The sequence below is a fragment of the Atta colombica genome, unplaced genomic scaffold (genome assembly GCF_001594045.1).
Source record: "Atta colombica isolate Treedump-2 unplaced genomic scaffold, Acol1.0 scaffold35, whole genome shotgun sequence".
NCBI classification, from domain to species: Eukaryota; Metazoa; Arthropoda; class Insecta; order Hymenoptera; family Formicidae; genus Atta; species Atta colombica.
The window spans coordinates 1960042-1972184 of NW_017259459.1; the positions used below are offsets into that span (position 1 = coordinate 1960042).

The following is a 12143-nucleotide window of genomic DNA, read 5'->3' on the forward strand; positions in this document are numbered from 1 at the left end:
AAGCTTAGACCCTCTTTGGGAAGCAAAGACTTGCTTGTTTTGACTTTTTCAATAATAGTATATTTATTCACTCTCAGAATCAGTGGGACTTACAGTTTAACGCTGATCCGAACGGCGTAGGTTCTCTTAATCATCAGATGGACTCATTTTCGGCTCCTTAAACGCGAAAAATCGCATATATAGGCGCAGATGAAATCGAATCCAGGTCTACAGATCACGAGTCAACCGAGCGACAAGTTACTCGACGCTCCAAGGAATAATACGAATACAAAAACCTATCTGTATCTCTAACTGATATTGTCTAATCTTTAATTACAATAGTCTTTAACATACTGTGAAAAAACTAATAACTTTGTCATATTTTTTTTATTAATTCATTTTTTATTAATTCATTTTAAATTTAATTTTTGATTATTTTTTATACTTTATCTATATTTTTTATAGAGTGGGGTAGAATTGGAACTCGTAGAATGTCAACCACTACTGGAATGGCTTGCAAATAATTATAAAAGTTTTGGTGCCACTTTGGAAATTATCACGGACAAATCTCAGGAAGGATCCCAGTTTGTTAGAGGTTTTGGTGGTATAGGAGGTAAGTTTCTTTTATACATGTTTATTATTATTATTTTTAATTTTATAAGCCATATTCTAGCTCCCTATTTATCATAAAATATATAAATTTTTATATTATAATTATAAAATTATAAATATAAGGTCCTAAAAAAATAAAACACATAATGAAGAAAAACGGTTAAATAAAATAAATAGAAAAGTAAAAAAATAGAAATTTAAAATTAGGAAATGGTATCAAAGAATTTTGATACCTATATTTGAAATATTCAAATAATATGTACTCATATATGCTAGGCTTTTTTAAAATACCATCTGCGCATTTATAACTTGCTGTGAAACTTTATTTATTGTTAAGTTATAGTGTAGTTGCGTTTTATGGGTATACAATGTCTCTAAAAGCCAATAGATTAACGTTGCTAGACACCAGAAAAGTTTCTTTTGTATGGAAGATAAATTTTTTCGAACTGATATTAACTATGGAGTATATCTTGGTGTATAGGAATCCTCCGCTACAAAGTTGATTTCCAGTCACTGCAGGCCGATGAGCCTCTTGATGATGTTGACCTTGATGATTACTAATTTCATCCGTGAATTACTCAGAATCGACCAGGTAGCTTACTCTCTGTCTTGCGTGCGTTCACTTACATCTCGTGTATTTATAAAGCATATTATTTGCAAAGCTGGACAAATTTATCATTTGCTTTATTTGTTCTTAATGTTTTGCATTAAATTTCTGGTGTAATTGTAATGATTTAATTATAATCATAAGTATAAACAAATTAATAGATTAATTCTATATAAAATCTCTAAATTCTATATAAATCTCTTAATATAAATCTCAAGTTTATAATTAGCCACATTTTTTTCTTAACATATTATCTCAATTTATATAATCTCAGTTCATCTCATTCATTTTTTCTTATCTTTTCCTGAGGAATGTGAATACATTTTGTCAGTAACATCTTACACATAATAAAATTTAACTATTAAACATGTAAATATTTACATAAATGAATTTAAGGTTTTCTGAAATTAATATATTTTGTTTTATAATACATAGAAAGATAATTACAATTATTGTAAAATACTCTACTTTTGAGTAATTTATAAATACAAAGATAAATTTGTCCAAAAATTCACGATTTCTTTTATTGGGTTTCTCACTAAATAGTTTGTTTCTTCTGTGCAAATCTGTAGTACATATGCATATGTGTCTTTTAAAATAAGTTTGAATGTGGTAATAAACATTTTTAATTTACATTTCTCAAAGTATTATATTTCTTTTTTTCTACGAATAAAGTCTGAGAGTTCCCGCTGTCTTTCTTTTCTTTCTTGGTGATATACGCATATAAAGAAAAATCTTACATACATATATATTATATATATATATGAGATATGGATAACTCTGTTTATATACAGGGTGAGTTGAAATCTTCCAGTCTTCTATCTTTTCCTATCGCGGCGTTGTTAGATTCGTACATTGTTGATCTCATAATTGGAGTAGTACAATACATAGTAGATACAATACAGTGGTTGATTCATTGGAAAATAGTATTGCTTGATAGTTACATATATTGCTACAAATATATAGCCACATTCTTATTCACTTAACACATGTCATCTTCGATCTTCGTACTACGGTACTATCGTACACAATGAAAATCCGTTACGAACTAGAAAGACCATGTTCACAGGAATATATTATAAATAAATTGATTGCTAACGCTTTGAAATGTTAGCTTTTAGGCAACAATGACAAGTTTTATTATCATTACTAAGAATATAACTACTTACGTCTATGTCTCATCTAATGATATTTATTTTATTGATCAAAATTAATTTTTAAACATGTTTCACGTACACACTGTTTGATAATTCTTGATTCAATGCATTATTATTCACACATATAAATTATAAAAATTTTGCTGAATGGAAATACGCAATTTTTTTTTCAATTTATTACTAAATCTATTTTTTTTGTTCTACAATTATAGTTATACAAAATATGTTTTGTATATACAAAATATGTATGCATGATAACTTTTATGATATTTTAATTTTATTTTTTAAAAAGTAGAATTTTGTATTGCATATATTTAACATAATTTTGATTTGTCATCAATTATTATTTTGTGTACAGTATTTATACATACAGTATTTTATTGAATTTATTTTATATTATTATGCTATAGACGTCGTAGATTAGACTATATACTGATAATCTTTACTGATATTAGATCGTAGTAAGCGCATGTACATTCCTTTAATATAATTGTATATTTTAATTTCTATAATATATATTTCAAGAAAGAAAAATTTATAATTCGGATTCTGCTTCAGTTAAATGATCTCGTTTTGTATATAAAAAAAATTGATTTATTTTATCAAGAAAATAAAAATTGTAGTTTACATTTAAAAATAATTTATATTTAACACACACATGCAAAAATATTAATGTAATTATCTTAACTTTTTATTTAGATGTCTTTCGACATATACTGTGTCAGTTTCACAAATATTAAAACATTTTTATCATAAAATTTATATTGTCATACAAGAAGCAGGAAAGTAATCAACAAGATCATACATTATTACACGCTATATCTTAAAGTTTATTAGCTTTCAATATATTTCTTTTATTATACCCTTTGCCCATGCTTATAATAAAAAATAAAAAATAATGTAATATATTCCAATGCATGTTAAATAATAAGCAACATTAAGTTCATCATCACAGATAATATATATTTTATAATTTATAAGAGAGAGGTAATATCGAAAATTAGATGTTAATCTGAAAGTTATGAAAAATGCTATGAGAAGTGTTATCTCTGATAATGAACACAAGTATCGTGCAATTATGATATCTATGAGTATTTACGCTTTCACATAGCAACTGCTTAAAATAGTTAAAATATAGTTGATATTTTTCAAATGCTAATCAGTATCTTATTTTTATTAGCTTGCATATTGGGAAAGGTACAGTACATGTTCTTTATTAATTAATAACAAAGAATAAAAATCGATACATTTAATCATAATTTACATCTCAATATTATAATTGATGTACTTTTATACATATGTATTTGCATTTCTTATTTTATTAATTCTTTACAGTTATAATTTTTGTTATATAGTAACGCGCGTTTGTTATATAGTATCTCAAATATTTATATAAATATTAATTTATTTTAAATATATTAATATAAGTTTACAGATTTTATTATTTTATTGTACATGGTCGTCTCTCCTAATCACTAAAATATATAATATTAATTTGTGTTGTCTTATATCATTTCAAAATTAATGATAAAATGTTCAACTAATATCATATGTTTCTTTTGGACACTGCTTTCTTTGTACAATAGCTTTTTTTCAAAATGCTTTATTTAAGTTTTGTGTGTTCTGTTAATATAATAATTATGATGTTTTACTATATATGTATTATAAAGTACAATATATAAAAATATATTTCTCCTGTATAGGAAAGCGTTGTCCTAAAATACAAATTTTATTTAAATTTATATAATTTAGCACATACAGCCGGTCATAGAAAGGTTGCAACACTTTTTTCGATGGGTTTCGGAATGTCAGCTTACTCATCGAGCTTTGGTATTTGAACCAAAGCTTTTTATTTATGAATTCATGAATAAGAACTAATTGCTCGATAAATAAACTGCATTCCGAAATCCATCGAAAAAAAGTGTTGCAATCTTTTTGGGACCAATTGTATATAGCGTATTATCAATTAATGCTAATTGTAATTGTGCAGTTTTTATTATTATATGTATATTTGCTTATATACCATTACATATTGCTCTATTTATAATTGGTTTTTCACATAAATATTTGATAATTTTATTTTCATATAAAAATATTTTATTTTTTAGCAGAAATTTTTTAATGATTATCGCTCTCTTGCATGTATCTTTAAATGTATATCTTACAGGTATCTTGCGGTACAAAGTGGACTTTCAAAGTATGCAGCTGGACGACATCGAGACTGATGGTTTTGATTTGGACGACTACTAAGTCCATGACTCAATCGACATTTGGTTCTCTTAGCTTCGGAGAAAGCAGGGACTTGAGTATGTTCTTTCTCATGATGCCCCAAGAAAGAAGCGTAAAGAAAATATGTTTCAAAATTTACAATACAGCACGTACGATATCGTCATAAAATTATTGTCTAGAATTTACCAAACATGAAACAGATTGTAATTGATACACGAAAGAGAAGAGTACCAGCGAATATGGCGCGGCTGATATAATCCATGTCTATAAAAGAAAAGGCGATTCGAAGACTGTGACACTTAATTAAGCCAGCTTGATACCTGCCTATTCTCATACATTCACCACCTTATATTACAATTTATGGTCTTTAATTATTCACAGGGATTCCTTTAAATAAATTACGCGCTCTACAGTTCCGAATACAAATGTACAGTGTATGGTGGTTCGATTGTAATTTTATATTAAATTGATGTTTGTCATCTTATCATAAATTTTACGAGAAATGAGTGTTTGAGCTACAAGAGTGGCTATAGCGTTATTTTGTTCAGACACAATCATGAAAGAGCTGTAATAAACTGATTATTATGAACATACAATTGCGTATCGTGCATTCTACACCGATATTTGCAAAATTCATACGGAGAAGAGTTCTGTAAATAGATGTCAATTTTTAAAAACGGCACAGTTGCCTTAGACATAAGTTGAGGTCGCGTACACGATCCACGGAGTAAATGAAGTATTTCCGTCTTATGCAGTGATACACACTTGTAAACGTAAGGACAGATAATTCCTCGCAATTCTACATTGCTCCGTTGCTGGCTCTTGGCTCTTAGATTTTTGTACATTCACACAATTGTACATAAGAAACGCTTCGCAAAAGTATCGAAGTAATTTTTCATTGTTATAGTGGTGCACCTCAGTGAAGAGAAAGATATTCCCCGCAATATTTAAACAGTTACTGAAGATATATTACGAAATTTATTTTAACATTGTTAATTTAATTTGCTTATTCGTATGATGCCTCTGTAATAAATGACGCTATGTATGTATAAATGTGAAAAGAATGTAACGTGCAATTTTGGTGAAGTATCCTTTATGAAAGAATACTGTATAGAGAGCGAAGAGTTTCTCAAAGAGTCTCGAATGTTGTGAGATTTACTCGACGAAAACGATGTATCGTTATTTAATAATGTATCTACATTATTTGCGATATTGTTGTACACCTTGCAGAGACAAAAACAGGCGCACAAGAGAACTTCATCAAAGTGGAACGTACGAGAAAGATCCGATTTTGCGATATGTGCACAACGAATTCCAGAACGTGATGATTCGAAGTATTTGTATATCTGTGTATTGTCTCTCAAGATACCCAGATGTTAATTACCGGCTTAACGTTTCTTCAAATTTTTATATGTAAACATCTTCTCATTATAGGAGTCTAGATAGTTATTTATTTCTATACATCGGTGCGACTACGTTTCTGCTTAGCGGAACATCCATTTAAGTACGCAAGATAGATAAATTAAGAAATCAATAAATATCAATGCATGAAAGTGAGAGAGAAAGAGAAAGAATGAGAGAAAGAATGAAAGAAAGGAAGAGAATAGGGAAAGCCTTGTAATCTTTGTTTTAAGGTAAAGGTAAAGGTACATGGAAATATCGTCCACGCGAGTTGCTTTAATAACGGATCGATGACGTACTTAGATTATGGCTTGCCTATGATCTCTACAAGTATAGTTATATAATGTATAATCTATTAATATGTTCGTCATTGATTATTTTACTTCCACATTTTGCCAGTGAAATGTGTCTTTTAATCGAAATTGTTTCCTTAATATCTCATTAGTCATTACATTTTGTATCCGAAGGAAGGCAACACGAGAGCGTAATCGTTGAAAATTTTATCCTGGCTAATATTTTTCAGAGTACAATTTTATTGTAATGCTTCACGTTTTCGTATATGTGTATCACACGTGCTGTTCTAAAATGAAATCTGTTTTTGCTGGATTACAAGTATACATGGATCATAGCTAAGGATTGGGAAAGAAATTTTTGATGGTACTGCTGCTCATTTTGTATGAGATTTATGCTTTGTCAGGTGACAAAGAGGAAGATTGAAATAATGAGAGATACAAAAATATTCTATACATATATCCATGTGTTAATTCGAAAGAAATAGCAAAAATAAATTTTTCGAAAAATAACGTAATCTTTTTACAACACAGTATATAATTTATTGATTAATATAACTATCAATTTATAGTTCTCTCCTACATACATATATATATTTTTTTGCACATGATTCTCTTTAATGATTAATATTTTTTCAAAAAATAAATTATATGTGCATGTACAAAGTACGTGAGAGCTACGATAAATCGGTGTTATCGTAGTGTATTCAAGAGATACAATTTTTTGGGATAATAATTAGTATCTTACATGTCAATAATTGGAAGTTTGTCGAATAACATTATTTCCAATCTTCCTTTTCTCACGCATATTTTACTCTCGAAGTTTTATATAAAAGAAAGAGAGTAACGTGTCATCGTAATATAAAATGCCGACTAGAACTGGACAACCATAGGATATTAAACAGTACATGAGTGAAAAAATACAATCTATGTTTCTCATATAAACAGATGATTAGAATCCGGAATTGTTACACTGGCATAATACCTCGCGGAAAATTGTATGCATCAATTGCTCTCAATTATTGCATTTTTTGTGTTATATAATCAAGCATTTAACGTTGATTTATAATGGTTTATGTCAGCGCAATACTTCCGGATCCAATCACAGGTCTTCATATTTAGAAACTTATTGATGTCCACCTTTACTTAGACCGTTCATATCCCGTTTATAAGAAGGAAAAGAACCATAGTTTTCTCGCCACGAGAAAGGTACAAAATGGCTCTATCGAATAGGAAAACAGTATAATGGTTTACCTCAGCCTAAACGTAAATCTCAAACAACCGTAATTTAGATAAACGTAGTCGAGACGACATAGTGATTTTTATACAATTGTTGTACCTGGCTGTATCAAAACGTTTCTGCTCGCTGTGTACATTTCGGACAGAGAGAATTCAATGTATTTCATTTCGGAAATATGCAAGAGATACACTTTTAGGATTTCTTTATATTTGTACATTTCATAAAATGAAAAAAAAAAGAAGAGAAGAAAATTGATAATACTGACAATAAACAAAAGGATATCAAACGTTTTGCATTTGTAGATTCTAAGATATAAAATATAGGAGTAAGTATCAGTCACGATTAGTAAAATTTACGTCTCTTATTTTTAATTGATGATAAAAAAATACAAATATTACTTTAGATGGCAAATTCTACTAATTCTTGCATTTTTATCTTTATCACAGCAAATATTAACAATAATATTAATTAAATTAATACATACAGGCAGTATCGCACATTTCAGCAACCTATTTATTTTGTATACAAATACCTTATCTTTACACGTGCCTAAAACACGTATTACGTGTTTGCATTCCAATCATTTCATTAATTTTCTCTATAGATATTTATAATACTTATTTAAAAAATATATATATTGTGAGCAATCAAATTGACATATTAATCTTCATTCGGAACTAGAAGGTTGAGATTGGCATCTTTCACTACAGAGCCCAGGAACTTTTCTTCGGCGCCGCGAATGGATAAAGTCTCTGCGACGATAGCAGTCTTCTTCTCATCCATCATAGCCGCTCTAATCCAATTCGAGCTGCTGCACTTACCACAGCTGTGCGACGGCATACGATTCAGGCTGACAGTCCGGTTGCCACAATCAGCGCACTTGAAGAATCTCTTAACAGCGTCCATCACGCGCAACGGGTGTCGTTGCTCCTTACACATGTCCGACGCTGAGAACGCTGTGTACTTGCATAGCATACACTTCACTGCTTTGCAATTGATCTTGAAAGTATTCATCATCTTTTCCTCCATTCTCTCCTTGGCTTCTAGCTTGTTAAAGTATTTCTCCTTCTCTTCGTCATATGATTTCTCGATCAAGTCTGCGTGCGAAGATTTTGCTTCTAGCATTTCTTTGAATTTGTCGTTTATGTTCGCTTTTTTTGCATTCCGCTCTTCCTTCTCATCATTTTCCCTCTGACGCTTCGCGTTTTTCTCTAGTTTTTCTCTGATATTTGCGCGGACTTGATTAGGGTCCGCCGCTTTGATCTTTCCGTGCTCTTGCACCCACTTGATCGCATTCATCTTGGCGTTATGAATCTGTTGCTTGGTAATTGGTTCAGAGAAATCTATTGTATTTTGATTATTTCCCATTCCTAATCGTGGGCGTAAAGTAAGAGAAGCCAAACCGATCTTATCTATACGATTGCTCTGTAGATTATCTGTAGATTTACTCGGGTTGCTTTCTTTCAATTGCATTGGACTGGAACACAGAATTGACCCATTAGGCGTTGATTGTATCATTATCTGCTTTGAGGACTGCCAATTCCTTAGTTTATTCAGTCGTTCAAAATCTTTTCTCACTTGTTTGCCAGTTAGCTCAATAGCTATCCCTTTCTTTTTAGTATCCATATTGCTCGCCTTATGGTCTATATCGTTTTTTACTTTCTTAATACTATTATCTGAAGTAGTCTCGGATAATAATTCCAAACGCGCACGGTCCTTTTCATACAATTTCTCGTTGCGTTTGGCTAATACTGGTACGAACGATGATAATCCGTTGTAAGGCTTTCGCATAACGGTCTGCCTATTCATGCGTTTTATTGCGTCTCCAGTGAATCCATAACTGGTATTGCTTGACTGTATTTCTGCGCGTCGCGTACACTTCTTGTACTCCTGTTTAACATGATAGACGCAGTACTCGCATCGACTTGTATTTATAATTGTGGTACACGGATCTCCATTCTTTTTGATCGACTTGCATTTGCCCATATCCTTAGACCTGCCAAGAATCATCATCTTCTGAGGATTGTCGATCGATAGCGTCGCTTGATCGATATTATCTTTACTCTCGAGCACGTTTGGATTGAGAATACCTATCACACTGCCAACGATGGTTTTCCATAGTTGTTTATAGGCATTACTGAATAAAAAAATTGACACAGTCTTTAGGTCATCGGACAAATCACTTATTTTCCAGATACAGTAAGAGGTTCCCTTTTGCGAGGTTTTCGTGGTTGATTTGTTGATTAACACACCGGCAATTACCCAGTCATTATGTACATTATCAGAAATAATGTGGTTCTTTACTTTTGATATCGTTACAGATATTTTGTCTTTCATACGTTCTTTCATTTCAGCAGAGGATATAAGGGGACTAACTATTCTTATTCCAAAGAAGGGATCACTATAGACATCTTTTGCTGTATTATTATTATTACCTTTTATAGCATTATTGAAATCAAATGTTTTACTCTTATTATTAAAATCAACTATCTTCGCACTCTGTAATTTTACAGACTGCTCAGTCTTTAATGAAGAGTGTTCTTTTAACAAATGTTTTAACTCTCGTCCGTAATTAGAATACTTTTGCTCCTCAAAATAACGTCTGTCTTCGTCGTCAGAAGAATCAAACTTGTCATCATAAATCTCACTAACTTTCTTATCAATTGGTTTATTTTCATTACTTACGTTACTAGATGCAGAATCTAAAAAACTGAACTGCAATTCTGTTAGAGTCTTACTTGGCTTTGGTAGATCAGGCTGTTTAATTTCAGGCAGTTTAATTTCTTCAACCTGCTTAGACTGCTCAGTTTCTTTGATGTCGTTTGATATGAGATTATTCAGGATGTCTAGATCACAATCACTATCGTCATGCTCCATGTTTTAAGTTCTACAAAAAACAGATGAATTAAAAGAAATAAAGATACATTTATATTTAATTTAATTATATTTATATTTTTATTTCAGTTGTTTATATTGAAATTAAAGACATTTGTTTATATTGAAATTAAAGACAGGTGTCTAGATGTTTAGAGATGTCAAAAAATAAAGTAATGTCAAATGGAGTTAATTCACTTAATCACCAATTAACTTTTGAATTGATTATAGGTGTTTAATATTAAATCGAACAGAATAAAAATTTTTCTTTATGTATGCGCCGGATTATAAGTTGAAAAGGAATTTACCCACAAACTTTATTAACTAACGTATTTGTTATAACTAAAGTATTTAAATACTCATATATATCTATACAATAAAAAATAATCTAACCTTTCTTACGTTCTTTTCTATCGCAATTCAACAAAATTCCGTTTCATTATCACAGGTATCATTAACGCGTAAATGCCTTCGAATCACAACTTTCGAAGCTTTATTCAACAATTTCTGCATACACAGTATATGTACAATCTTGTATAATTTATACAATTATTTACACGAGTATTACACCTGGTCTCACCCGACGTTTACCCGCCAATTCTTAGTCTTAGACGACAGACGATGAGAATTCACTTGCGCAAGCGCCACTTTGTCGCTTCGATATGTCGAAAATCACAATGACGTCGATAGCCTTCGATCTTTCGATAGTTTTCGAATTGCGCTCATTTCAGGAACGCGCGGAACTGGTCATGAAATCACGGTTCTCTGATCGTTCGTATTTTCGTTATTGTGTCGTGAAACAATCATCTTAATTTCCATGGCACATAATAGAAAAACTTAAGATGTAAGATTTAAGTAGTAAGCGAATTGACCGATTACGATAGAAATCGTAAAACCATAACATAAGCAGTAGCGAATCCAATATGTTGATATCCTTACTGCTTAATTCTCTACCCATGTTCATATCATATATCATTTATTATGTTCAAAACTTTATCTTTTTGTTGACAATACAGTACAATACCAAGAGAACTTTTTAAAAACGCTTGGGTCAAAAAAGACCCGAACGGAGAATTAAGTCTTAAGTTTTTCTATGTATCATGGACTTTTAAGTGTCTCTCATAAAGTGCCGGATTCATTACGTGGCATATTGAGTGTATGAAGCAGGCATCTTGAATCGTTACTTTGGCTGGAAGTATATCGATCAACCTCTCCCAACGTGTCTCCGGCAATTTGCGCGCTCAAAGTTGTTTTCATCTCGCATCTTGCTTTGTTCTTATCAAGACAACGAAAGTGCAAACGATTATCACCAGGTATTTACATTGCATAGATAATTAATTTTATGTCGATATACATAAATCACTTCTTTGAATATTTAAACTCGATGATATAAGTAATGCAATCATTTTGCCTTCTCGCTTTTTGCACATCGATGACAATTATATATTCGCAACATGGTGTGAAGAATTTTAGATAAAATCTTTTCTATTCTTTCGAGTTTCTTGAATTGATATTGTTAGAAGCAAATGATTTTTATCACTATCTTGTGATTAATTAAAAAATTTTGGGGCAAAATTTTGTACATATTAATGATGGTTTATACTTTTATTTAATATTAATTCAAATTAAATGGATATAATTTTTTTATTAGGCATACATATTTATTAGATATGTTTATTGTCTCAATAATAATATCGCTTTGTTTTTAACAAACTTATAGGAGTTTATAATTTTATGACATATAATATGTTTGT

The 12143-nt window shown here is 30.5% G+C and overlaps 2 protein-coding genes across 4 annotated transcripts in view; one reads left to right on the plus strand and one right to left on the minus strand.

The window, feature by feature from the left end:
- Positions 1–7218, plus strand: part of LOC108690747 (eukaryotic peptide chain release factor subunit 1) — an 11223-nt gene extending 4005 nt beyond the window's left edge. For 2 of the 3 annotated variants that reach the window (XM_018198189.1, XM_018198187.1), the window contains exons 9-10: positions 445–592; positions 4523–7218. In XM_018198189.1, coding sequence (XP_018053678.1) covers positions 445–592; positions 4523–4605 — 231 coding nt within the window. In that variant the 3' untranslated portion in view covers positions 4606–7218. Of the gene's footprint in view, positions 1–444; positions 593–1072; positions 1184–4522 lie in introns of all 3 variants that reach the window. The other variant, XM_018198190.1, reaches the window with a different exon arrangement.
- A 957-nt stretch (positions 7219–8175) lies between these two features.
- Positions 8176–10969, minus strand: LOC108690719 (protein MCM10 homolog). The gene is made up of 2 exons (XM_018198155.1): positions 10783–10969; positions 8176–10402 (listed from the first exon to the last, which is right to left on the minus strand). Exon 2 carries the CDS (start codon positions 10390–10392, stop codon positions 8176–8178), a length of 2217 nt encoding a protein of 738 aa, XP_018053644.1. The 5' UTR covers positions 10393–10402; positions 10783–10969.
- Positions 10970–12143: the final 1174 nt, after the last annotated feature.

Bases quoted from the DNA above. Each gene is read 5' to 3' on its own strand.
- LOC108690719 (XM_018198155.1), bottom strand. From the start codon at position 10,392: ATGGAGCATGACGATAGTGATTGTGATCTAGACATCCTGAATAATCTC.